Here is a 27292-nt window from a genome sequence, read left to right on the forward strand (position 1 = left end):
GAAATTGAGATGAAAGCAACCAGATACCAGCATGAATGCAAGCAGCTAGAAATATTACATCTAAAATACAACAGAAAGCTGAAAGCTGCATTTATTAGCCTATTAAAAAAGAAAAAAAGCAGAGCCTAATTAATTATTTGAATAAATATAGTGAATTTATTTTTATATTTATCAGTTTGTTCGGTTGTTTGAATGTTAAAACTATAGCCCAAAATGGCTCTTTGGATGTTAAAGGTTGCAGACCCCTGCGGCCGAGCGGAGCACATGAGGGGTCGCAGTACCCCGACCTGCCAAAAGAGGGCACCGTGCCACCAGAGTCCGAGCTCCGACCCCCGGAGTCCACATTCTCCGTGCTCCCCGTTCCACTCCGCCCCGACCTCCGCAGCAAATACTTGGAGCCGCTAGCACATCTTTGAGTTATCTTTGGATCTTGCGGCACCTCCCAAAAAGTTCCTCCAAAGGTCCTACATATGCAGGGAAATGCTTCTCCTGGATATTTTGTTTCAGCTGTTTTAGATCAATATTGCATTTTATCACCAACAAAGTGTTAGATAGTGATAAAGATCCTTAAAGTCGGGGCATGTAAGATTTTTAAAGCCGTACTAAGTAACTTGTTTACCTCAAAAAAATCTTTTCATAGTTCCTCTGGGGTTATACAAGTGTTAGTGAGATGATTGGGGGGTCTTTCATCTCCCCCGGTGTCTCTGGCCAGAAAACCACAATTGCAACTTCACTGCCTCCGGGTAGGAGCCACCAATATGCACTAATGGAATCACGAAGAAGCTAACTGCGGGCTAGCACCACTTAAACAGTTATTAATCTCTGTAGAGAAATGTAGGAGCAGTGAGCTGCCAGTGTGGGCCGGCGCTCGGGGACCCATCTCCATGATGTGGAACCAGGCTGATGGTCACAAACACCTGGCTGGAGGATTCACCTATTGCGCATGTTTTTACCACTAACCTACGCAGACACGGGGAGAACATGCAAACTCCACACAGAAAAGCCCCGTCATCTGAACACTATTGTTATTTGTAACGACGGGGTCGGACTGGCCACATGTCCATTCTGGAAGAGCACAGAAGGGCCACTGGCTCTAAGGCCACCGGTCTGGCCTCTCAATTTTCTCTTCAAGCTTTTTACCCCCTGCCTTAACCGAGCTTTACCCAAATCTAAAAGCTTAAAAGCATCAACCTAGCGACAAAAACGAGGATGAAAAAGCAACAAAAACACATTAAAAAAATAATTAAAAAAAACATGATGAAAACACAACAAAAAAGAGTCAAAAACACAACAACAAAGCAATGAAAAAGCAACAAAAACAATGCAACAAAAGACAAAAAATGCGACGACGTGACAAAAAGTTACAATCACTATAGTTTTCAAATGAGGCGCTACACTGTTGCTCTCCAGTCGAGAAGCTTTTAGATTTGGGTAAAGCCGAACTGGAGAAAATGCACTTGTCTTTGAGGAAGTGTCGCATTCACGCTAATTTGGGCCAGGCTGGTCAGAGTCCAGGGCCGTTTTTCAGCCCCAGTCCGCCCCTGTGCAACGATCATGATTCCAACCACCTGTTGAGCATAAGCTGACAAGTCCAGAAACTAACTGACTGGAGCCAGGAGTGGATTAGATTAGATCGGGCCCAAAAAGTCAAGCCCGACCCGACCCGAGCCCGCGGTTATAAAGCCCGACGCGAGATTATTAGAGATTATAATGATATTAATAAAATAAAAAATAAATAAAAAAAATAAAAAACTTGAGCCTGACCCGACCCAAACCCGGCTCTCATGCGGGAAATCTCGGGCTCGGGCCTAAAATCTAACCTCTAGGCCCAGGAGGGAGAGAATCATGGTTACCCACTTTGTTTTTACCGTAACAACTATTCATTTTGCTCAATGAAACATCTGTCAACATTAGCGTAAAAAACCACACGCTTTCACTTTGTGTGGTATTTGAGGAGTGGCTTGAACCATATCTGATTTAAAAGAGAAACACAATGATCAAGATTATTCACAGGCTGACCCAGGACAAGCTGATTATAATATTTGCAACCATTTGTGTTACAATAGAGGAGAGCAAAGGAGGGTTGGGCCATCGGAAGCCTTGGGCCACTCAGTGTTTTAGAAAAAAGAGAGACCAGGCTAAACTGAGAGGTCATGGTCACAGAGGGTGATGTCACTCACTGTTCATTAAAGCTAGACAGCAGTTGCCTGAAAAAGAACGAAAAGGTAAAATAATGCATACTTTAGTATCGCGCCAAAATGATGATGAAAGCCTTTGGCAGTAAAGCTACGAAACGCCTAATGCGGCCCAACCCTCCCCGCTCTCCCCTATGTCCTTTCTGGGACTGTGTTCATGGCTCTGGTAATTTGAATGGAAACATGTTGTACTGAACTATTTAAGGACTTATTACACATCATTACATTTTGAAGCACCAGAAGCCAGTGCAATATTCTTCTTGTTTTTGTGACGACCCTGGCTGCTGTGTTTAAAGCTACTGTGAAAACTGTAATTGTCCTGTCTCCAACAAAACAACAACAATGGACTAGTTTCTCCAAGTAAATGTGCGAGAAAAGCAGAGTTTCTCAACTCAATAATTGGGATTTATGTGCAATGAAAAAGATAGATATATCTACTGGTGAGAACTGCTATTCGACAGGAAATTTCTTTGGGAATGCCCGCTCTTGTGTATTGGGATCCTAAGCAGACTTGGGGGGAAAAAAGGTATATTTCAACTGATTTTATGTTGTCTTTAATCCTTATTTAATCAAATTGATGCAAAATATACAAAAATATGATACACCCTACATAATATCATGCAGCCTATGCAGGGACGTCCCTCGGTGGCAGCAGTGTAGGCCACTACAGGGCAGCAAGATTCACAATCAAACTGAAATCCCATTGTGATTGTTGACTTACTTCTTTTTATAGTTTTATTTGCACTTACATACATATACACATATACATGACATGACAAAACAAACATTAAGTTGACAGGTCATTTGTGGAGGCGGTGTACAGTGTACAGTGTGATGTGTGTAGTGTGTTTCTGCAAACACTTGATACATCTGGAAGTGCAGTTCAGTCCAGTTCTCAGTTATAACAGTGTGGGCAGCTACGTGGCTTTTGAGTTAACTAATATGGGGAAACATGCTGGGACAAAGCAACTGTAGTGGAATATTAAAGGGTGGGGGGAAAACAAATAGATAGATAAATATATAAATTAAAGGATCTGTATCATGCTATTTTAGCCATTCCAAAATTAAGTGTAGGCATTTATATGATATATTGTACCTCTACCATTATGGAGCACTCATTTTTGTGATAAATATAAGTGTTTTCTGGAGGTATTTTTCGAACCCGGAAGACACAACGCTTCGATTCAGTTAACTCCGCCCCCTCTCTCCGCACATACTTTACCGTAATATAAATAAACAGCAATAAGTGAAGTTACTTCACGATGCAGTTATACGGAGTTGACATCTGCAACACAGCTTCATAAATGGCTAACACACATGCTAATATGCTAACACACAAGCTAACACACGTTTGGATTGACTCATCACTCTGGTCCATCGCTGTTTACATTGTGGGACTCGCGTTGGTTATAAAAGTTAATCCACTTTGATTCAGGTGAAGGTTCACCAAACATCCATCAGTGACAGTCACAGAAAAACAATATTTTGCTGATCGTCGCTGAATCCCAGAGAAAAAAAACAGCTAGACGAGTGGCCTCTCCTTGAAAAAAGTTGAACAAACTCCCGTCCTCGTAGCCAAACCCGCTTCTTTTTCTCCGTGACATTATCGTTAGGTAAGAATAAAGAACAGGTGTGTCCAGTTATAACGAGCTCCATCTTCAGCTGCAGCGCAAACATGACTGATCTGTTCAGACGCTCAGGGGTGTTTGTTTTGGCCTCAGCTGACCTGGAAGCACCTCAGGCACATCCTCTTTTTTTTTTCTCTCTTTGCATCTCTCTTACGACAGAAATAATGAAAAAGCTGTTTTACAAATTAAAATCAGGCTGTAAGGCATTGCATTACAGACGTCGAGCACTTCCGTTCCGCTGTGACGACACAACTGAACAGGTCAGTCGTTCACCAGGAGAGGGAGGAGCAGCTGCTCAGAGAGCAGGATTCAGGAGGATTACTGAGAGCTGCGTGAATGAAGCCACAAACCACTCTGGGGGTGTTTTTGATAAGGAAATAGCATAACAACATGGCTAAAAGCTCCAAAAAGTCGATTTTGCATGATATACGACCTTTAAGTAAATTGCCAAAATATAGTAAAACAACAAAAAAATGAGACATTTTGGCAATTTAATGCCATCTGCAGAATAAACCATGTGGTTAAGACCTCCACAACGATCTTTTGCAAAGCGTGCAATTCTTTTAATTCACCAATACATTTTGAAGATTCTTTCAAAAATTGTTCATGCAACATGGTAAACCTCACTGAGTCTCGAGAGTTCAGCTTCTTGACATACAGCGTCTGCACAGTAAAGTGAAGATATTACTGCGCGGATTTCGAACTACTCCTGGTATTATTACGCCTTACAATATAGTTCCCCATTTTAACCACTTAGAAAATCCACATTGTTTAAGTTTGTGTAATTATACTTTATAGTGTAACACTAACACACGTAGGAGGAGGAGGAGGAGGAGGAGGAGGAGGAGGAGGAGGAGGAGGAGGAGGAGGAGGAGAGGCTAAATGCTAACGCCTTCTCTGCTGTGTTTACGTGACTGAAGGCACGGGTGAAGACCAGACAGGTACAAAAGAACTCGACCTAGCTAAGGTAAGAACATATCTCAGTATGTAAAAACGGGGCCCTGTTCCTTTGATTGGAAAAAAAAAAGCAACATAAAGCCAGAAATGTTCCACAGTGTGGCTTTAAGGAGCTGCTTCGTGTCAGTGTTTGTGAATCATGACTTAAAAACCAAAGGTATGGAACAAAACATATTTCTATTACAGCCTTTTAAAGACACGAGCTCTACTGAAATGCTTCCTCACAAACACTACAACTGAAAACAATGGGATTACTGCACTCATAAGATGCTTTTCTTGTAGTCTATTTCAGATTCTTCATGTCAATGTCAACTTTATTTCTATAGCACATTTACAATGCGAAAAGCCCAAAGTGCTTTACAAATTGACGAGTAAAACACAGTAAAAAGACAAGCACAAAAGGGATTTTTTTTTTTTTTTAAAAGCCAGTAATAGACATTCAGCTCGACTCATTTTTAAAAAGGCAGTGAAAAAAGCTACGTCTTAAGGACAGATTGAAAGTCCTCCAGAGACTCCGTGGCTTTGACCCCCAGAGGCAGACTGTTCCAAAGCCGGGGCTCGGTCCCCTCTACTCTTCAAACTGGACCTGGGAACGTGTGGTTCTTGCAGGAACATGAACAGACAATAGTTCAATCAAATAAAAGGGAGCCAGTCCAAGAAGACACTTAAAAACCATAAGCAGTAATTCGGGATGGGACTGGAAGCGAGCGCAGCGATGCCTGGACAGGAGTTATGTTTTAGTTTTAGGGCGGCCTGGTCTATTTCAAAACAAAGCGAATTACAGAAGTCCAGGCGCGCTGTGATGAACATGTGCACCACTCTATCAAAGTCCTGAGCACGTTTTCGCCTTGGCTGAAAAAGCCATTTCTCACGACAGCATTTATCTGTTTGTCCATTTTGAAAGAAGAGTCCAAGAGCACGCAAAGATCTTTCACAAATGGCCTATTAAAAAAAAGACAAAGCACTCTCTAAAAGGCCTGGATCACCAAAAATTACGATTTTTTTCATTTAGACATAGGAAATGTTGTGCCTTTGACCTCTTTAAGACCGTTCAACAGAGGTTCCGAGGATGAGGTATTTGACTTGAGATGATTTATTTTAATTCTTTTAAAGGGGGGGTATTATGCAAAATCGACTTTTTCGAGCTTTACATCATGTTATTCTGTCATTCCCTCATTAAAAACATGCCTGAAGTGTTGCCTTGGCACATTCACGTATTTTTGAGTAATCTGTCAAAACTCTGATGGCGGCCATTTTAGGGATAGGTTTGCCTGAGGAGGGGGGCGTTCCTCCTAGGAACGCCCCCACCTCCTGGAGACGCCTCCGAGCTTTCGTCACCAGCCGAGAAACGCCCAGACAGCGTGTGGAGGGGGCGTGTCGGAAAGGGTCAGAGGTTCTTAAAGAGACAGAGGCCTATTTCAAGACATTCACTACAGCCATTTTGAGAGGGCAATTTTATACAAGGCAGTTATTCTAATTTACTGCATTTACAGACCAACAGAAGGTTTGGTCATCATTGTAGTGTGATATAGACTGGTGCTATGTGATTGAAAAAAGCATAATACCGTGAAAACTATGTAAGTGAAAACTATCCAAATGCCTCATATTCTTGTAGTAAATATTGGGACAATCTACTGTGTTGCCATTTTTCACAATACATTTTTGTTGTGATACAAGTATTGCATCAACATCGCGATAACATTACTGACATTATCAATGAAACTGCAGTTCTTCATTTTCAAGTGCATGCATTTGTTTTTCTGTATTTCCGGCCATTTTCTTGGAAGTTTCTTTGTAAATAGAGTTTTTGTTTCACACAATTTATGGCGTCAAAATAAATCAAACGTTTTCTCTCAAACAGTTACTCACAGTACTCAAGCAACATTATCTCCAAGTACTTTTTTTACTTGAGTAATTGTTTGGGTCACTTTTTTTTTTTTTTTTACAATATTTTTGCTTCTCTACCCTCAAAACCCCCAAATGTTTTGCATTTGTAACACTTATTTTGATGTATTTTTGATTGAAAACAGAATATCTTGGTGAAATTGGGTCAAATATCAAAAACAGTATCCAAACATAAATAAAACCAGATTTTAAATGTTCTGCACCGTAATTATAAATGCTAATGACATTTTACAGATGGGGGGTCCCCAAGTTGTTGACTGATTTTGAGGGTCGCGGCCTGAACAGTCAGATTAACATTTGGTTAATGATTTTTTTGGGAACTGGCTTGTACATCGATTTACGCAACAGGTTTTGTGAAAAGTAGAAAACCCCGTTGTCCCGAACAGCTTAAACAAAAAAAACATTTCCTGCATTTTAATGTACTGAGCCCATGTCGTATTGTACGTTATATTTTTTTTGCAAGAGTAAAAACAGGATACAAGGGTTGCATTTACAATGATTGGTTTATTTATGAATTTAAGGCCACTCTGAACTGTGCAGTTTACATAAAAGGAGAGCAGATGTCTGATTTACATTACAGAAGAGATTAGTGAGGGGAAAAAAAAAATCAAAGTGTCAAATCATGCAGGAAATCGCAAACAGTGGTGTTAAAAGAAAACAATCGCATAATGAGATCAAACTAAACCCAACAGCCACTTATCCACATTTAAGATTTTGGCGGCCTCTTGTGGTAAAAAAAAAATGGCAACTTCGATTTGAAACCCACTAAGACTATCCCTTCTCAAACACTAAGGAGATGTTCCTTAACGGTAGATTATGTGTTTGTCTCAATACCTCAACATAAAAAGTAGTCACATTTACAACACCAGCAATTTCAGTTTGTGTAGATGAGGAGAACCAAATAGTAGCGTAATAGTGGTTATCCTTTTTCTCAACCATTAGTCTAATCCCAAATTTGTCAGGTATTTGTCTATTAGTAAAGAGGCGTTGCTCAACCTCTGGTGTCCCGAGCGCGTGCAAGGCTAATATTCCACTTAAACAACAACAACAGACCCACGTTTCACCACGCCACAGTAACGCCGTCTCGCTAGCATGCTTTGCTGATATCGATGTTTTGTCTAGTGTTCTCTACGTTCCGCGCTAATCTGGACTAGCTTTCTGCCATGCACAGACACAAAAGACGCTACGCCAAGCTGAAATCTGCTCTAAGTTTAGTTATATACAACAGAGACGCGAATGAACGCCACGACGGTTGCGCTGCGGTTTGAAAAACGCACTGAAACTGTGTGAAGGATGAACAAAGATGGCCGTTCTGGGCGGGGCCGGTGCTTTTTAGGCCGTCGGACGAAGCCGCCGACAGCGCGGAGCTTTGGTTCTTTGGTTTCACCATCCATTCCCTGCCACTTGGTACAAAACAATCAAGAGAAGAACATCAGAATGCAGTAAATGGGCAGTGAGTGGGAAGATATGTCAGCATTGGAATAAAAAACAACCAAAAAAAAAGAAAAAATACTACAGCCATTCTTTTACTGGTAAAATATGCTACATGCTATTGTGCTATTAGCAAAGAACTGATTACAGCCGAACGGATTGAACTGCTGAGAATGAAGGCAACTGGTTTCATGCTATCTGAAAGGCAAAGGCTTTGTAAAAGAAGAGCGAAAGAAAGAATAACTTTGAAAGAAAAAGAAAAAAAACAGCATAGATACAGACGGCATCTCGTCATAGAAGGGGGCGTGGCTTCGCCGAGGGGGAAAATAGAATCTTTAGAGAAACACAATTTTTCCACTCTTTTTAGCCATTTTCTGGTGGAATATGGACTTATTTATCACACACAAATAAAGTCAAGTGTAAATTGGGTCCATTTGGATATTTTCTCACAGCAGATTGTTCAGTAGAAGTGAAAAAACGGCAGTTGTAGCAAGCGCTAGCTAACCGTTAGCATTAGCCCGATGCTAACATGTAGCATCAAGTTAGCATTCTAATAATTAGAGAAAATATACATTTTTTCAAAATTGTTTTCCCCCTTAACTGTTTTCAAACATGACCATATATGGGCGATTCCAGAGATGCCGTCTGTATCTATGTTAAACACTTGCTTAGAAAATGCATCTAAAACAGGGGTGCCCAGAGTATGTAAGTAAATAAACACCCTAACATCAATTTTGGTTGGCTCTCAGGCTTCTTGCTGAGTTGGCACACTTTTACTTCTAGTTCAACCATTATAACCTCAATAACTTTACATTTTAGTGAGAGACAGAGCAAGCAGTAAGGACATAGCCTAAATATAAAAGGTGAGGTTGCGTGGTTAAACCTCGGCTAAACAGCTGAATGTTTCTAGGTGCTGATCGCTGCCTGTGGACCCTCAACAAAAAAGTTTGGACACCCCCGATTCAAATGGTTTCCCTCAACATGAGCTGTAAGACGCCTGACCCTCATAGACTGGTCGGACATGACAGCTAGTCCAAGCTCTGGTTGATGTTTTTGCTCGTTGCTGCTTGCCGGTTGGGACATCCAGGACAGAGCTTCCTGGTCACCGAGGGTCTCGAGCGGAGCAACGTATGAGCACTTCAGTCACCATGGGAGATTTGAAGATTACGCAAACACAACTCCAGATGTGTTTTTGAAGAGGAACGACATTGTAAGATGACAAAACACTTAAAAAGTGAAAGACTTAGACTTTGCATAACATCCTACCTTTAAACAAAGTCAACTCTCGGAAAAAGGAAACTTAAATTGATCTGACCCAGCGCCTCTGTCGAACGCATTAAAAGTCAGAAGCAGTGGTTCGCCAGCGTCACATCCCTCTTGAATAATAAAGAGGGAAAATATGCTTCGTAGACCAAAAACAAAATACACTTTTTGAAACAAGCGTGCATATAAGCATACAGCTTAAAGGCCTTTCTGATCAAGACACCTGTTAAAACGTATGTTGTGTAAATATATATTCGTCTATAATATTCTTGAAGCTGGTTAAGATACGTAGGCCGTTTTGTCAAGAGCGGCAACAGTGCTACAGTAATACAAAAATATCACTCCTTCAAAGTTCCTTCACACTCGGTCCATAGCAGCTCAAACACTCCGAAAGATAAAAGGTGCGTTTCCACAGAGATGGTACAGGCGGGTCAAAGCAGGTGCGTGCAACTGATATTTCATCTTTCCTATACTTTTCTGGTGTGGTACAGTTCTTTTTGATATTTGGCTGCTGCGGAGTTTACAAATTGACCTCAGCATTGGCCCTGCAATAGCTCATCACAGTTGATTTCAAGTTTATGATATATTCCCTATAGAGCAGGGACCTCAAGCTATCTGAGGGAGAAATGAAGCGCTCCCAGGGTCACTTTTGTTGGAGCCTGAAAAACAATTCATGTAAACTTATAGGTCAGTCATAGGGGCTGGGTAACCTTGAACAGTATAGTTAAAAAAAAAGTGTAGGTACAACAGGTATCGAAAAAAGTATTCTTGCATCTTTTGATCCAAGTTTTGGATCCAGGGACTGCAAGGAAGTGACTCAGCTCAAAGATGCTTTTTCCCCTCCATTTTTTCCTAATTCCTTGAAAAAAAAAAAAAAAAATCTTCATTTTTTTGCCCAACATTTGCTCAATTTTTCCCAATAATATTTCTTTTACACCATGTCTTTATCCCCCCTCCCTCAAAAAAAATGTACAACTAAACATTTTCCCATTTTTCAACAATTTATTTTCCCAATTTTTGCCCCATTTTTCTTTCATTTTGTCACAATTTCTCCCAATTTATTATTTCTCCCCAAATGATTCCCCATTTTTCACACATTTCATGACATAGGCGATGATATTAATATGGTAAATTTACAGATCTTTATTGTTCCGTTTTCTGGTTCTAGGTTTCGGAAAAAGAGTATCGTTCAGGACAGTAATCGAAAACCAAGTATCGTCAAAGTACTGGTATCGGAAAAGAAAATTGTAACCGTACCCAGCCGTAGTTGTCAGTCATACATAGCGCGGCGTAGGCGGTGTAAACCGTCTCTGTTTTTGTGCAAAAAGCTGCGTCCAACAGAAAAGCACTGAATGGATTTGGAATAATGTTTCTGTGGTTCAAAGATTGTCAGAGGGTCCGATTCCAGCTTGATATGTGCATCTCCCCTCACCCTCTGCTAGCCATTACGCTACCAGGCCTATAGCTACTGGACCCTAGGACTTTTTGAACAGACCTGCCCTGTACTGTGATACAGAACCCACACTGCACCGCCCGAGTGGAAACACAACTGTTCTTCTAACCCCAACGTTGTAAAGAAGACGTAAAAATGAAGTTTCTAAGGCATCACAAGGCTTAACCAGCGACCACAGCGCTGTAGATAGATAAACTCATAGAGTCCAACTTTTTGGCCATTACTCTTCGCTATGGCTCCCGAGGAAGAATTCTCAGAGGCAGACGGGGCCACCATGTAGAGCAGGATCAAAATATCACAAAACATAGTCCAAACTTTTCCAGCGGCCGGATGAAAGTCACAGTTCCAGCGGCAAACGCCAGTATTAGTTTAGTGGTGCTACGGTTGGCTCTTCTTCTTTGACTCTTTCCGTTTGGTCGGGGCGACAGCCGGGACCTTGGCTGGTTTTTTAGGGGCAGGGCTGGGCAGGGCTTTGGCGTGGGTGGGCGGCGGCTTGGGCAGTGGCTTTAAACCTTTTTCGGTGCCGATGTTGACGGTGATGTTGGTGTAGAGGGGCAGGTAGTCCTTGGAGACGATCTCGTACTCCACCGTGTTCATGCCGTCCTGCTTCCACGTCTGACGCGTTTTGGCCAGCATGTTGAACCTTTCAAAGAAACATAACAAAGAATACAAGAGGATAATGTTAGGGATGCACCGGCAAACACTGGAAAAAACACAATATCAGGTATCGGCTACAAATCAGATCACTTTATATGAGTTGTTTATATCAATGCCATGTAGCCAAGGATAGAACAACGTCCAGTGATGCTTGTAAACTATTTTCTATTAGTTTATTAATTGATATAACTGATAATTGATCTCCAACATCATGAAAATATCAGATTCTATTTATATTAAAATAGAGAAAAGAGGAACATTCACCTTTTTCACTTCGAGAAAGACACTTTTAAGTCTCTTAGTATCGGAAATATTGGATACTCAAATATCAGTGGCAAAAAAGCTGGATCGTTGCATCTCTTGACAGCCCAAGACGTATTTACATTGTGATGTCCTGTTGTATGACTCGAATGTACACGAAGTCGTTCCACTCCAATGACTTTCGAAGCTGAAAGTCATCGGCGCACTTGGGGTTTTACCTCTTGGGGTTGATGTCATTGCCCTCATCCAGCTTGTGCTTGATCATCTTGTAGCGGCCGTGCCGGAGCGGCGGCCGGACGATGTGCATCCCGGCCAAAGACACCCTGCGACAAAGGAAACCGTGGATCTTTATGAGGACAAAAGGCAGCTCTATTAGGAAGGAGAAGACTGCAGATGAAGACACTGGCCAGAACATGCTTGTCCAGAGAGGATGCAAACACTCATTTCATTTTTAAAAAGGCGACCCCCGTTGATTTTTTTTAATGCAGCTGGTCAATGTTGAGACTTTTAGCTTGTTTTCTCCCTTTACGTCTTAGTTTTAAACGGGACCCTACATGTTCCAGCAATGTCCTGATGTGTGGAATGAGCCCAGACCTGTTCATCACAACTGCCTCTAAAATCCTGCACTGTCACTCAAGACGGTGTTAATGCCGTCATGCACGAGCTTAACAGAGACTGCAGTTACACGCAAGACCTGATGTGGCAGTAGTGAGTGCAAAATGTCCTACTTGCATCTAGTCGAATGGGCTGGCTGCTCTGCTTTATGACCACGACACTGGGGGCCGCCATTGCTGTAGTACCTCCATATCGCCACTAGGCGCCCATTGAAAAGCATTGGAGTTTAGACACGTTGAAAACGACTTTAACGCCTGGTTTCAATTGTTTCAAGACTAGACTAGGCTAGATATTCCTCCTGAGATAACGCTGGGTTAGTCACAATATATGAAACCAGGCTGGTTTTCGTAATATGAATTTTTGAACTCTCGTACTTAATGAGGCTCGGACATTGGAGCAGCGCGAGCTACACGTCACGCGAGGGCCGAGTCTACGGTGAAGATCCCGCCCGTATGCCCTTTTTAGAAACATGCTTCGTCAGAGCTGGGGAGGGGGAGCCTGTAAATCAGCCATGAATTCCCCCACGACCGTGGTCATTCTGGTAAACGGGGAGGAGTGAGCAGAAGACGTCCATTATTTTTTACAGTCTATGATCTAGTCCCTCTAATGTCAGTAGAAAAAAGGGACCAAACTCTTCAATGCCAGTTTATGTTTAATTGAGATTCAGAGTTCGCCAGGAAACTTACGACATTGCTTCGCTCCCATGACTATCCCACATGTATTCATTCACAAATATTGGCACGTTTGGTGTCCATGTGTAGCACGAAAGCCGACTGAGATGACGCTTTCAGCAAAATATGGGAGACTGAAATAGACTAGAAATATATATACAAAGCGTTTAAGACCCGGTTTCCTTCTTCTACAGAATACAAACTTTCCAGACTTTTTGAATTTGTATTATTCAATTCCTGCCTAATTTATTGAGCTTTGATTTAATAATTTCCACATAGAGAAAACAAAATGGGAAAGGTCACCAGGCACCGTTACCTGATTCCAATATCGTCGTCCTCTCCTCCCCAGCCCCAGTAGTTGTTTGGAAACCCGTTCATTTTCAGGTAATGTTCAGGGGCCAGGGCAGACACGCCTCCAAAGTACGCGTCGTAAGGAAGCCTGAAACACAAACACTACATTTAGACACTTCTACACACAAGTTCGAATCGACTGAAGGCGACATGAACTCACTGGTAGCCGAACTTGTCCATGGCGATGGCGGCGTGTTTGGGGTTGGAGTCGCAGGTGTACAGGTTGCGGTCGTCCTCTGGAATGAGGTCGACGTCGTGGAAGAAGAGGCAGCCCCAGTCCTCCTCCTTCATGGCCTCTCGGAAGCCCACGTTCATGAGCTTGGCCCGGTTGAACGTGTAGTTTCCAGCCTGTCGAGCGAGCACACAAACAACACGTTAGCGCGCTCCTCCGGGAACAATTAGCGAGCGCCGCGGAACGTCAAAGCACCGAGCGCGGACGGGTTCTCGTTAGAGCCGCGTGCAGGGGCGTTTGAAGAAAGGCGGATACAGCTCAAGGGGTCTGCGGGCGAAAATAAACCAGAAGAGTCAGAAGCGTCGCCCCTTTTACTGAAACAGAAAATGAATAAGAGCAGCAGGCTTTGAGGTTAAGCTCCACTCAAAACGTGAACAAGTGGGTCACGATGGGGCTCTCCGGGTTAAAGAAAAGGTGGAATAAAATATCACTATTTTATTGACTAGAGAAAAAAAGAATCATTCACTTTTTCACTCACACAAGCCATTTTGAAGACAGTCTTTGGTAATTCATTACTTCCTTGAATGCACACAAGATTTATCTGGTGAATATACAAGACCAAAATTTAAAAAAGCAGCATTGCACGCTCAGGTAGGCGATGGCAAAGATAAATTCACTCAAAGCGATCACGGTTCAAACGAGCCTTCTGCAGATCATTGTTTTTACCACGGTGCAAAAAACAAAACAAAAAAGGATGAGCTTAACATTCAATTTAGTCAAGTTTTAGTGAAATTGATCCTGTCCATTTTAGCCTGGTTTAAAGCAGTACTAAGTAACTCTTCCCCCTAGAGGCCATAAGCGCAACTGCAGGTGTCGTAGCAAGTTACGATTTTTTAACTTATTAATTGTCTTGGAGAGTAAATACTACACTGACAGGAAAGGCGAAGGTGAAGAGGGTTACTGTACATCCAATTATACAACGGAAATATTTTTTTTCACTCAAACTTGGCTGTAAATACTGTTTAAAGTGACGTTAGCCAGCAGTTAGCTTTGCCCGTTAGCATGTTAACTTCTTCTTCGTGATTACATTAGTGTGTATTGCTTTCTCCGCACCGGTGGCAGTCAAGTTGCAAACATGGTTTTCTGGCCAGAGACACCAGGGGGAGATGAAAGACCCTCCAATCATCCCATAAACACTTGTATTACCCCCACAGGGACTACGGAAAGGATTTATTAAGGTAAATAAGTTACTTAGTACTGCTTTAAGTCGACTAAAACTGCATGTAAATTAAGTCGACTAAAACTAAGATTAACTTAGTCAACTTTGCTTTTAAAAAATGTTTTGTATATAATCATATTTAAGCAAATCAAGCTTCATGTTTGTTCTCCACATGAACAAAGCTCAGAGCTGTTCCTTTGGCGGCGAATTAAGCTTGTTCAATCCGTCAGTGGAAGTTTGGATGATTTTATTCTTCTTTTCATTTTTATTTAGCCATATTTTAGTGGACGGAAATATCTGGACATTTTACTCATAGTTTTAGTCTCATAATCCATCCATCCATCCATCCGAGTTGTATTCTCATTTTAGTCAGCAAAAATATCACTGACTAAAATTATGACAAAATTAACACTGATTCCATTGATAATAGTCATTTTAGACGTCATTGAAAGTGCCACTGTAGCAGAGGAGTCATCCAGCGTGCCTTGAGCAATGACCCATTGTTTCAGATGAAAGACGGCCGTTTATGGCTTTATTGGTGGTGTAAGGTGTTAAAGAATGTTTAGGTTTATGTCATCTGTAATCTCACACTTTGTGGCATGTGTGAACTCAGCCCACCTGTTTCGCTGTGATGTATAAAAGCATCCTATTCTACTCGAAAAGTCCTGCGAACAGAAAAACCTCAGCGTCTGTGGCAGAATAGGCGGGTAAGCCCCAGGCCAGTACCTGGTGGATGACGTAGATGCCGTAGTTGAGCTGCTGCCTCTGGAGGAAGGGGTGCAGGTAGTAGAGCAGGTACTTGAGGTGGTGTTCCCTGCGCCTGTGGGGGATGATGATGGCCGTGCGGTGCAGAGCCTCACAGTTCGGGGGCCTGTAGCGCCCGCCCCTCACCACCAGGGGGTTCTTCTTCTGCACCGCAGCCTCCGTCAGCCCCGAGGGGAAACTCACGTGGATGGGCCCGGCTGGAGGAGGAACAAGAGGGTGAGCCAATAAGCCGAAAAGAAAAATGCTACGACCGCCTCCAATAAATGCTTCCTTCCTAGTTCGTTTTTATTTTATACTTGACATTTAGAAACGCAGGTGTGTTGAAAAAGTGCCAGTATATGCTTTCACCTCTGTGTGTGGGAGCTAATTATAGCCCAATTATAGGTACCGAGTCATTATTTTCAGAATGTGTTTTGGCTGTAGAACAAAGAGTAGAGTAGATGACATTTTAAAAGGGCTGAGCTTTATTACACAAACAGCAATCTCTGCTGATTAGTCATCAACAGAGGTTGGATTATATTGGAAAACTAGCATAAACGCCTGTTAGCAGACAGGGGCAATATTCAGTATTTTTACTGTGAACTTTGTGCCACATAGCTCGGCTCATGGGCAACAAGTCGACATGTTTTAGCAGAGTCTGGTTTTGTGAGAAGTTGGCAAAGTTAGTAATGTGGGAAAAAAGATGGAAATTATCCCATGGCTACAATCTGGCACGGCGTGTTTACATGCATGAGTCCCAAGTGTTCATTAACATGTACTGTCCCGACCAAATTAACAAAAAAATTACAATGTCTACTAGTGCTCTGTATTACTACGTTTTATCAAGTATTGTATCAAAACTTGCATCACAATTATTGTTTAGAATATATTTTTCATTGTGTGACGTAATTAAGCATTTTGTTTTTGTTGTTTAAAAGATAAAGCGTAAAAAAAAAAAAAGGTCCTCAGGTCCAAACTCACTCACCTTCTTCACAACTATTCTGATTCTCAGTCGATTAAAAAATTATATAATAAAAAAAAGGTGCACTGACTCATTTTATTCCACTATTAGGGAAAATGACAAAATCTGGTATTTTGAAGGTGCATTATGTAACTTTTTATGCAGAAAAAAGTAAATACTAAAGCGTATTTGACCTTTCAACTACTCAGTGGCTGTATATGTGGTTAGTATGGAGCCTTTACTTTCCATCCCCATGGCCTCTCGGACGCTCCAGGATCAATTGTTTTCTAGTTCCATCCAGAAAACCTACCAGAAACTCTAAAAATAAAAGAAAACGGAAATAAAAAGGATCCTGGAGCGTCAAAGACGTCACTGTGAAGGAAAGCAAAGGTGCCAGAAGTGAATCACCCACACAGTGGCTGGGTCACTGAAAGGTCAAATACACACTAAAATTATAGATTTTTTCTGCATAACAAGTTACATAATGCACCTTTAAACAAAACCCTGCAGCCTTCAATGCAAATGTTTCACCATGACAACAGACGTGACACTTTACAGGTCAATGTTCTGGAGGGGGATTCGTGCATCACCACATGTCCTCGTTCCTCACACCTCAGTGGCCGACAGTAACGGACTGTATGGAACTAAAACAGACGTCATTTCTGGGCTAAATTCCTGTTTGGATTTTAACACAAACAAAAGACACAAATGATGTTTACACAGAGAGATAAGAAACCTTCCCAGTCCAGCTCCAGAGTTCAGAGCGGTCAGAGCATCACAAACATGTTGATCAGTTTAATGTGGACATTATTCAGAACGTGCTGCAGCATGTGACTTATTAGTTACACAGCAATCTCCATTGTACAATTGTTTCTCATTCCACTGATCTGACTCCACAGTCCAATCTCAAACTACTGTAAACACGTCCTCACACACTGCACACATGCCGGATCAGGGCCAAAAGCTGCACTTTTGTCTTAGTTCAACATGTTCAAAAACAAGGCTCGAAAATATATTATCCACGTCTTTACCAAGTTCAAGAAAGAGATCGTTTATGTAATGCAAATCTGCTCAAAGAGAATATGTTGGTCTGCACATGAGAATCTTGTTTCCTCACAAATACTGCAACACTTTTATGCTCAGATACTTGGCAGTATTTTCATCCAGTACTTTTTTACATTCACATGACTTATTTTTTGGGGCCACTAGTTTCATCTACTTGCGTAAACTGATGTGTTATTAAATATTTTATTCGTATTTATTTATTTTATTTATTTAATTTAAGAGAAAGGGGGAACAATACATATTAATAAACATTTTAAAGAAAATGTAATATGCCAGATTATAGCCCAAGGCTAATTTCCATCTGCAGACCCCCTGGCAGGTTGATGTCACAAAAACACAGAAACACAAACTATAAACTATATACACAGACTACATACATAAAAGCAGCACAGACATTTACATACAGCACAGGATAAAGACATGTACAGAGACACCTGAACACAGACAGTGGAACAATGACAGTGGGAAAGAACCAAATTCATATGTACTGCACATCCTCCCATTAAAGAGCCTCTTGAATTGAATTTGAGAAACACATGACCTCTATCGCACTGACCTCTATCGCACTGACCTCTATCGCACTGACCTCTATCGCACTGACCGCTATTGCACTGATCCCTATTGCACCGGTCCCAACATTAGCATTGCCTACATGTTACACATGTTACACATGCTCACATAATTGCCTCTCTATTGGCCACAGTTTTAACTGTTTCTTAAATGTCAGCAGACTTGTGCATTCTCTCACTGATAGGGGAAAACTGTTCCAGGTCTTTGCGCCCTGGACTTAGAGGACGTTTTGAGGAAAGGCTGTACATCTGAACGGGAGTTCACAGTCTCCTCTGACAGTGGCCCGAGTCACCTGTGTAGAGCCACTGGTGGAGGAGCCAAACTGTGCAATACCTTGTAAATCAAGCAGGAGGATTTGAAAAGTTTAAAATTTGTGAAATTCAACAAGTTGTATTTATCAAAGATTCGACAGTGGTGAAAGGATAAAGATTTCTTATCAAGAATTTTTAATGCCCGTTTGTAACATGACTCAATCGGTTTAATGACAGAGATATTAGCGTATGACCAATTATATTGAGTCTATTGTACCTCTGCCTGTGGGATTGTTTGACTTTAGAGACGCTGTCAAATGAGAAAAAAAGGCGTTTGACTGAACTCACCAATGAGAGGAGACTTCTTGGGGCAGTAGGGCATGTCATCCTTGTGCGGGTGAACTCGGGACAGGTTCAGCAGGTTGGCGTACACGTCCACCCCCGCGGTCACCGCCGTGTTATTGCGAGTGTGGTCGGGCTTGCGGAAGATGCGGATGAAGTAATTCACCCTTTTTTGGTAGCCCTCGCGGGACAGGAGCGCCATCACCACCAGCTGAACGCCCAGGAACATGAAGAAGTAGCGCCATTTCGACTGGAAGCTAAACATGGTGATGCTAACGTTTAAGTCTTACTATTGATTCTGCGGATCGCTAAAAGGCACTTGCAGCACTCTGGTATTGCCAGTCCCATATTACGTGGCTTCACCCCGCGTAGATTCCATGCGTTTGGTTCGAGTTCATTGTGGCTTTGTGGCCGTTTTATGTTGCCTTCTGCTCTCCCCCATGTTCTCTCATAAGGGAGGCCGCGGCTGCATCAACAACAGTCGCCGTGACAAAAGGCCAACATATGTGCTTGTATAGCTGACCCAGGATTACTCCAAAGGGCACCGCTGCGGCTGCTGCTTGGCTGGGCGGACGTGGGAACGAGATGGGGGCGGGCAGGGGGTGTCAAGAGGGCGATAGGGAAGAGGTGGGGGGTTGCGGTGGTTGAAACCTCTATTGCTTCATGTTGCCGAGCGGAGCAGGTTGATCCAGTTCTTCGGGGGAGAGGTGGGACAGTGGACAGACTGCCGGGCCGGGCCTTGAAAACACAAAAAGGAGGGGAGGGCGGTTACATTGACTGAAATCTGTCGACATCAGCGAATTTGGCCCTTGCAGGACGGAAAACAATGAGTGATTGTGTGCAAAGCAGGAGCTGGATTGTGTTTTGTTTACACAATGCTTGACGTCACAGTCGGAAGCCAAGCCTTTGACTAATCAGGCCCCGCTGGCTGCTTCTCCTCGATGCATTAAAGAACCATCAAGTCTTTCAAGTGGACACACAGGTGAAACTAGGAAAATGTTGTTAAAAAGTGCATTCATTGCTGTTTTTCAACTTAAACTGTGAAACTAATACATGATCGACTCATTGCATGCACAGTGACATGTGCATAGCCTTTATTTGTTATCATTTTGATTTATAATTTGGAATTTTTACAAGCTGAGCCATAATATCACAGAAAATGTGCATATTTTTAAAACGGACTGTAAGCCATAATCATCAACATTCTAACAAAGACTTGACATATGCTACTTTGCATGTAATGAGTCTATATTATACATTAGCTTCACATTTTAAGTTGAATTATAGAAATAAATCTGCATAATTCATGTGTGGCAAGACTTAAAACATTATTTTGAGAAATACAGGAGCTAGAGCTGGTGAAAACCCGCTCCTCCTCTGGCAGCTGTGGGAATCAATTAAAAAAAACTTTGTTTCGATTCTTGGTGTGGTTTGCAGCTTCAGCACAAAGTGATAGAACGGCTTAGAACCGATATAATGTTGGCGCTGGATTATGGGCTTTAAAAATGTGGAGGAAAGTTTGGGGTTTTAAAAAGGTCTAGGGGTGGGCCGAATTGCACGAGATTGGATTCACAAGAACGAGATGAGATTTTGACATCATTTGTAATATTGAACCACTTATGAACCATTTCTTTTTACTGAACAGTTTCAAACAAGTAACAAAATGATAATCAATATAGCATACAACATTGGTGAGTAACTTAACTAAATATTCCTTTAACCAGGTACCTGCCACATTAGGGTTAGCAGTTATTCATATCCAAATCTCAAAGCGTATTGACTTGAGAGCTTACAGCCTACATGCCAGTGTGATACCTCATTTGAAAGCCAAGCCCTTCTAGTTTCTAAAACTATGTGTAAGATAGTTTTAGAGAGAAACACAACTTGCATGACATTTGCCGTTCCTAAATCTAATCATAACCCGGGACGCCAAGTAACAGGTTAAGTATCTTTAACCAGTCTACAGTGAGTGTACTGGATGCAGCGTAGCAAAATCCACAATATTATCTACTCGGCGCCGACAAAAATCTTGTGGCTTTTGATCTTGGCCCATTCCTGAAATTTAAAAAAAAAAAAAAAAAAATCACACAATAGTATCCATGAGTACAGAATGAAGCGCACGAACCGTACAAGAGCAGCTTAATTAAGCAGGATCACTCTGTGCGAATGAAGTAAGATACTACTCCAGCTTTGTCTTTGATAAGGGAATGTTAGAACATTGTTTAAGCATGATGCATCTCCTTTAAACAGAGCCAACAAATGCACTTAAAAAAAATAAAAAAATAAAAAAATAAAAAAAAGGTGCCGAGTGCACATGGCAGGTTAAACCAACCGTCTCACTGGAAAAGCCAAAGTCTGGAGCGCCACAGCCCAATAATCAGAAGATCACATGAGAGGCCCACCAATAATAACAACAATAATATTAAGTTACTAGAATAAATACGGACTTAAGAAGTATATAAAAATGCAACATTTTTGTTCCATAAACTTTGAGACATCTATATTAAAAACTAGTTAAAAAAAAAGGCGTTTGGTTTGACCTTTTTTTTTGTGTTGGAAATGGGAGAGATGCGACACAAAATGTTCTAGTTCTAGTTAGAACATCAACAATCTCTTTAAATTCCTGCAGGAGCTTTGTGGATGTGGGCACTTTGAGAGCAGGAGAGGCAGAGTGTCCACGTGCCGGAGTGCTGTACGGTGATGATGAGGATCTAATAGACAAATGGCTTCTTCATCAATTAGTGCTTGTTAAAGTAACCTCCCTTCATCGTTTAATCCTAATCCTGCCTTACAGTGAGCAGTGTTATAGAGTTACTACCACTTCTGTAATTACAAGTTCTGCGACAGCTGAACGGTGTCAGGACGAGCCTGTAGGCAGAAGGAATGAGGCCTGTTTAGGGAGTTGAGCTGCATTAGAAATATGACACTAGATACTAAACGTAACTTTACACACAAGTACTTTACTGTGCCAACCGAAACTTCCTTTAATAAAATCTAGTTAAACAGGACTGGTTGACCAGGCATGAATAAAGTGATGAAAATGCAACCAAAACGTGTTGAAAACGTGACCACACAAAGAAAGCCCTTAGATCAGGTCTTAGCTTTCAAATGAGGCGTTACACTATAGGCATAAAGTTACATCCTTCATTTCATTTAACTTTTTTGCCCCACGTGCCCCTCACAGTCAGTGTTTATGCTGCTCTGATGGAGCCGAGCAGAATATAAATTATATTGTGTCCAACATGATATAAAAAAATAGACATTGCAAAAACGATATGCCCACCCATATTGTTCTCATATAAAGGCTTAGTGATGTCGCAATATAGCACGACAATGCGATATTGCATCACCTAATACAACATTTTTTGCAATATATTGTGAATCTTGCGCAGTGCTGTCTCAGTCCGGTCAAGAATCCTTTCCCATCGTCTTGTCTGTTTGCATAAACAAACTAATCTAAGTTCAGCCAGAGTTCAGAAGAGGTACAACCTCTTATATTCTAGTTTTACTTTGTTCATATTAAAAACCAATAAATATGAATGTAAACATTTTAAGTAAAGCTTAATTCAAACAAGAGCTATACTGTATGCTCAACTCTAGCACTATTTAACCCACAAAAACATCTTCTAAAGGGCGCCTCCGAAACGCCAATCCAGGTGCAGTCACTGTTGCAGAACAATCAAAAAGCCCCTTTGACGATTACAGAGACTGACCAAAATTGAGATTATAAATTTGATCAAAATTGAATTGATTGCCACTTGTAAATAAAGCCTGTAAGAGCAGGTGGCCTGTAGTAAAAAGACTGAAGACTGAAATCATATATATACTGTATATACACACACACACACACAAGCATCGCCCTTATACGTTCAAGACTTACAAAGATTTATTCAGGGATTAGCTCTTCCGGGATATGCTACCTATACACGGACACGTGGAGCAGATGGAACAGCCACGTAGATTAACAGTAGTTTATAAAAGATCATGCGCTAATCCTGAAGCAAAGACCTCCACTCCTGACGTCACAGGGGAGGGTGTGACAATGTAGCGTTTTTGTGATATATTGCGATATTTTGAGGCACGATGCGATACAAATACTTTTGATGCTGATACTTTTGATGACTCTGTACATATTAATAATGGTCAACGATACAGTCAGAACAGTAGAGGGCAGCGCTACGAGTTTCTTTTAATGATTTTCGGCGAGTAAGTCAAGCATCATTTATTTACTTATATAAAGGCACACTGCTTAACATTTTGTAATATAGTTTGTAGGTATAAAAACATCTAATTTAAGCTGCTCGTGTTTTATTCTAATTATTTAAAATTGCAACAAAGATTGTCCTCAATCTCCCAGGTAGATGCATCACAGGCTTCATCTCCATCAGGATATTTTTATCAAACATCTGATGGGATTTAACGGCTTTGGTCCGTGAAGAGAAGAATTGGATGATTCTCGAAACCTCGACAACTATGTGTAATAAAAAAAAGTCCAGATGAATTAACCTTTCTGTATTGAGTGAAATGTTATGCAGTGTGGCTTTCATTCAGAAAAAAGGGGAACAAAAGGCACATGATGAAAACAAATGTAAAACGTAAAGAATATGGAGCATGTAGTGTTGTGTCTCTTCTTCTTTTGCACAGTTCAGTGTCTGTAAAGGTCATTGTCTTCTCATACATTTTTTAACATGCTTTGTACTTTTAACTGTTTTATTAAAGCCCATCTTGGGACAAGTGCTGCAAATTAGCACTATGATGCATACATCAGACTTATGTTAGTTTGCCTAACATAATTTGTTTTTGTCCCTGTCAAATAAACATTTTTTTTTAAATGTAGTTGTTCATGTGCAATAGGTTAATCCTCCAGCCAGGTGTTTCTGACCATCCGCCTGGCTCCACATCATGGAGATGGGTCCCCGAGCGTGTTTTTCTTATTAAAAGTGATTGATAAATTGCAGATAATAACCTACGATATATTGTAGGTCATTATCTGCAATATCTCGGTTATCACAGTATTGGCACATCGTGAGCCATGCATCGGATTGGATTGTGAGGTACCCAGAGGTTCTCACCCGCAGTAGAAGCCAGTCGCACTAAACCTACACATCTTTCATGTCAGTGTCATAGTGGTTGGTATGAAGCCAAACGCAGAGTCGAGTGGCTGAAGATGATAGTTTGCCGACTCAAGGGCCGCACTCTCCAATTATTGAAGTAATTTGCGACATGGCGGTGCAAAATTGCAATAACGTTATTGCGATATTTTACCAAACCATTTTCCACAAATCGCAATTTTTTTAGTTGGCAGAAATCACCAAAAAAACAAAATCAGGATCAAGGGTAAAACTGAACTAAACTAGGAAATGTTTAACTAAAACTGAACTTTGACACATTTTTTACTTCTGTTTGCTTTTGGTTGATCACGATTACAATATCTTTTGCGATATATTGTGGAGCCTTACTCTCAAAAATCTTACATCGTCTGATCCAAACTTCAAAACTAGGCGCCACCACTGCCAAAGAATCGGCTGCAAACCTGACAATGGCAAAAAAGATGGAAGATACAGGACCTGTGTTTGGTTTGGTTTAAGGCACTGTATGCTGCAGCTCTATTCCTTACACCGAAACTTCACCCTTTCCTGACTAATGATGAATACAAAAGCGCCTGTGGCTTTAGTCAAATGCGCGTGGAAACTGGAGGCCGGGACAAAGCAGGCAGAGGGGAGCGCAGGGGGAATGGACAACAGCCAACAGCCAAAAGTCTGCGAACAACATGTGCTTTTCCCTGCTGCTCCTCCCGCAACATCCTTCCCTTTTTTTTTAGGGCTTCTACGGCTTGTCTCGTCTTGACCGCACATATCATGCCTGCGTTTATGCTTTAGAGTAGTGCGCGCTTTAAAACGGGGCATTGTGCTCGCAGCCCCCCGAGGCATTAATATTACATCTGGGCTGGCCATGTGCATGCCAGCGTACACATGAATGAACCCAGAGCCGAACAGAGAAGCTTAGGGGACACTGCGATAAGAGTACGAGCATATATTTAGATCGTGGTCTGGAGACTAGGGCGGCCTTTATTAGCATTGCGGCGAAGCGACGTAGAAGTCTGAAAATACAAAGTGGCCAAATCAGGGAGAAATGTGGAGAGAACAAAACAAAGAGGAAGTCGGTTTGAATGCTGACGGGTCTATTAATTTATACTAGTAACGTGTATTTGAGTCTTGATGCAATGTGTTTAAGAAAAGGTGTTTTATGAGTATAGTATTGTACGCTTGAGAATGTACAGAAAAATGTATTTCGCTTTTAAGAACTAAAAAAAAAAAAAAAAAAAAAAAAAACACACAACAGACTGGAGATGGCTAGCATTGAATAGATGTTGCATTTTTGGTCCATTTTCCTCTTAGTGTAGTTCAGACACTACATTTAACCCGGCCCCGGACTCATAGAGCACAAATCCCTGAGTATGTAAAAACAAGGTAAGTCTGTAGAGCAGTGTTTTTGAACCTTTTTGAACCAAGGCACATATTTTTCTTTGAAAAAAATCACATGGTACACCACCAGCAGAAAATGTTTAAAAAAGGTAACTCTGTAGCCTATATTCAGTCGTTCTCATCAAAGTGTCTTGAATAGGAACACCGTATAGTCGCGCTAGCCACAATGTCTCAATACATCACTAATTCTCTTGTCTCAAAGAAATTAACTACCTGATATGGAATAGTATTATATGGTTACTCTGCCGATCATTAGACAGCACAGACACTCGAAAATGGTACATTATTTGCGGATAATAAAGCATTTGTTTTCAAAAAGCCAACTAGGTGAAATTGGATAATTTCCCAAGGCACACCAGAACATCTCACAGCAAGTGGTTGAAAATCACTGCTGTAGAGGATTCCTGTGCAGAGTTATGATTTTTTTTTTTAACTAAATAACCAGTATACTGATTCCACCCACTAGGGGGCAACATAAATAAATAAAAATTCCACAAGTGTCCAGCAGGGGCACTTACATAAGAGATCAGGACATAAACAACGCATTACAGCCACGTGGTAAATGAAGCTTCCCACTACAGAGTGTGGAGTGAATCAATAATGACTACAGCACTTTGAGAAACCTGTGACACAGGCTTGTAAAGCACAATACAATTGTACACAGTTCTTTTGGTCACATTACGCAAAGATGTTTTATTTGAAAATAAAAACAGATGGGATACCTGTGGAATTTCAAATTAAAAAACAAAGTGTGAAGACTTGAATACTGTTTTTGCAAACCACTACAGCGAAACAAACATGTGCCTGGAACCAAGTGTTGATCTTGTGGATATAGTAGTGGGGACGACTGTGCCAGGCTGGTAATCTCTACCTCACAATGAGGCCTGCTGCCGTTTGCTCTGGGTCATACAATTCTATGTTATAGCCAACCCGGCCCGGCCCCACATCACAGTCAGGAACGATAATGTGGCCCCCCAGAGACAAAAGCTTGAGGACCCCTGCGCTAGGAGTTTCAGCAGTTTGATATGACACTTCCATGTTTGATGGACACACTTAAAATCACTGAATTTGCCCTTTGCGTCGTGCACATAGAAAACATAACCGATTTCACTGGTGAAAACAAAACATTTCTTGGATAAAACAACCTTTTACTATTCCAATGATTTCTTTTTTCCTTATCATATTAAAATTAGAGTATAGAAAATGATTACTCGGGAACTGAGATTGGAGGTTACACCAGTCTGTTATTTTGAACATCTGCAATGTACATTCAGCCAAGAACTCAGCAGCCGTAAATGTCACAGTGATTCATAACCAGAGCTAAATACTCGGCTTGTAGAGGCAGACTGGGCTTTACTCTTTAGACATTACATCGAAAGTTAAACTGTGATCAACTCTAAGGTAAACCTGGAGTATCAGCATGGAGCTTATCGATGGACAGGTCCATAGCCCCCTGTGCAGCTGCAGCTCAACATTTGGAGAGCTAGGACTTTGAGGAATAAAATGGAAACTACTGGTTTAGTAAATTTGACATATGAAACCAGCCTAACTCACCACAGGCACAGCTCAGCAGCGGGACAAACCAGCTCGCAGTCACAGCGGGAGGCACATAGAGGGGTTTTACGCATTCCTACACCGTCAACACACGAGACGACAGCACAACAAACCTCAACAAAACCTCACATTCGATTCTTCTGAATCGGAAATTCTAGAGCCAGCTGTTTCACATCACACAAAACACAAGCAGCCAAAGCAACAGAACTGAGCCAATCTTCAACCAACCAGAGCTTAGGTATCAAACTAAGGAGTATTTAACCTCTTACCACCCGCCTAAACCAAATGCATTCTGTCCTCTTTGGCTATTATATAGGCCTGTGTAACACTTCATTTGAAACCTAAGATCTTTTTCCTCGCGTTGTTGCTGTGTTGTTCACCTTATTTTGTGTTTTTTGTTTGTTTTTTTCATTTGTCACTTTTGTTGAGGTTTTTTTTTATTCTTTTGTTGAATTTTTGTCACATTTTTGTTGAATTTGTGTCACATTTTTGTTGAATTTTTGTTACATTTTTGTCAAATCTTTGTTGAATTTTGGTCACTT

The 27292-nt window shown here is 41.3% G+C and overlaps 1 protein-coding gene across 1 annotated transcript; it reads right to left on the bottom strand.

Annotated features, from left to right (window-relative positions):
- Positions 1 to 11202: 11202 nt before the first annotated feature.
- LOC306966466 (beta-1,4-galactosyltransferase 3) lies at positions 11203 to 19106 on the bottom strand. Its single transcript, XM_079561233.1, has 6 exons — positions 18718 to 19106; positions 15505 to 15740; positions 13548 to 13735; positions 13353 to 13475; positions 11969 to 12073; positions 11203 to 11475 (listed from the first exon to the last, which is right to left on the bottom strand). Exons 1-6 carry the CDS (start codon positions 18974 to 18976, stop codon positions 11211 to 11213), a joined length of 1176 nt encoding a protein of 391 aa, XP_079417359.1. The 5' UTR covers positions 18977 to 19106; the 3' UTR covers positions 11203 to 11210.
- Positions 19107 to 27292: the final 8186 nt, after the last annotated feature.

This window comes from Gobius niger, assembly GCF_951799975.1.
Source record: "Gobius niger genome assembly, chromosome: 8".
NCBI lineage: Eukaryota > Metazoa > Chordata > Actinopteri > Gobiiformes > Gobiidae > Gobius > Gobius niger.

Excerpts from the sequence above, each read along its gene's own strand:
- LOC306966466 (XM_079561233.1), bottom strand. The coding sequence starts at position 18,976 with ATGTTTAGCTTCCAGTCGAAATGGCGCTACTTCTTCATGTTCCTGGGC. Across the intron at positions 15,741-18,717 it reads CAAGAAGTCTCCTCTCATTG|CCGGGCCCATCCACGTGAGT; the intron begins GTGAGTTCAGTC and ends TTCCTCCTCCAG. Across the intron at positions 13,736-15,504 it reads GCATCTACGTCATCCACCAG|GCTGGAAACTACACGTTCAA; the intron begins GTACTGGCCTGG and ends CTCGCTCGACAG.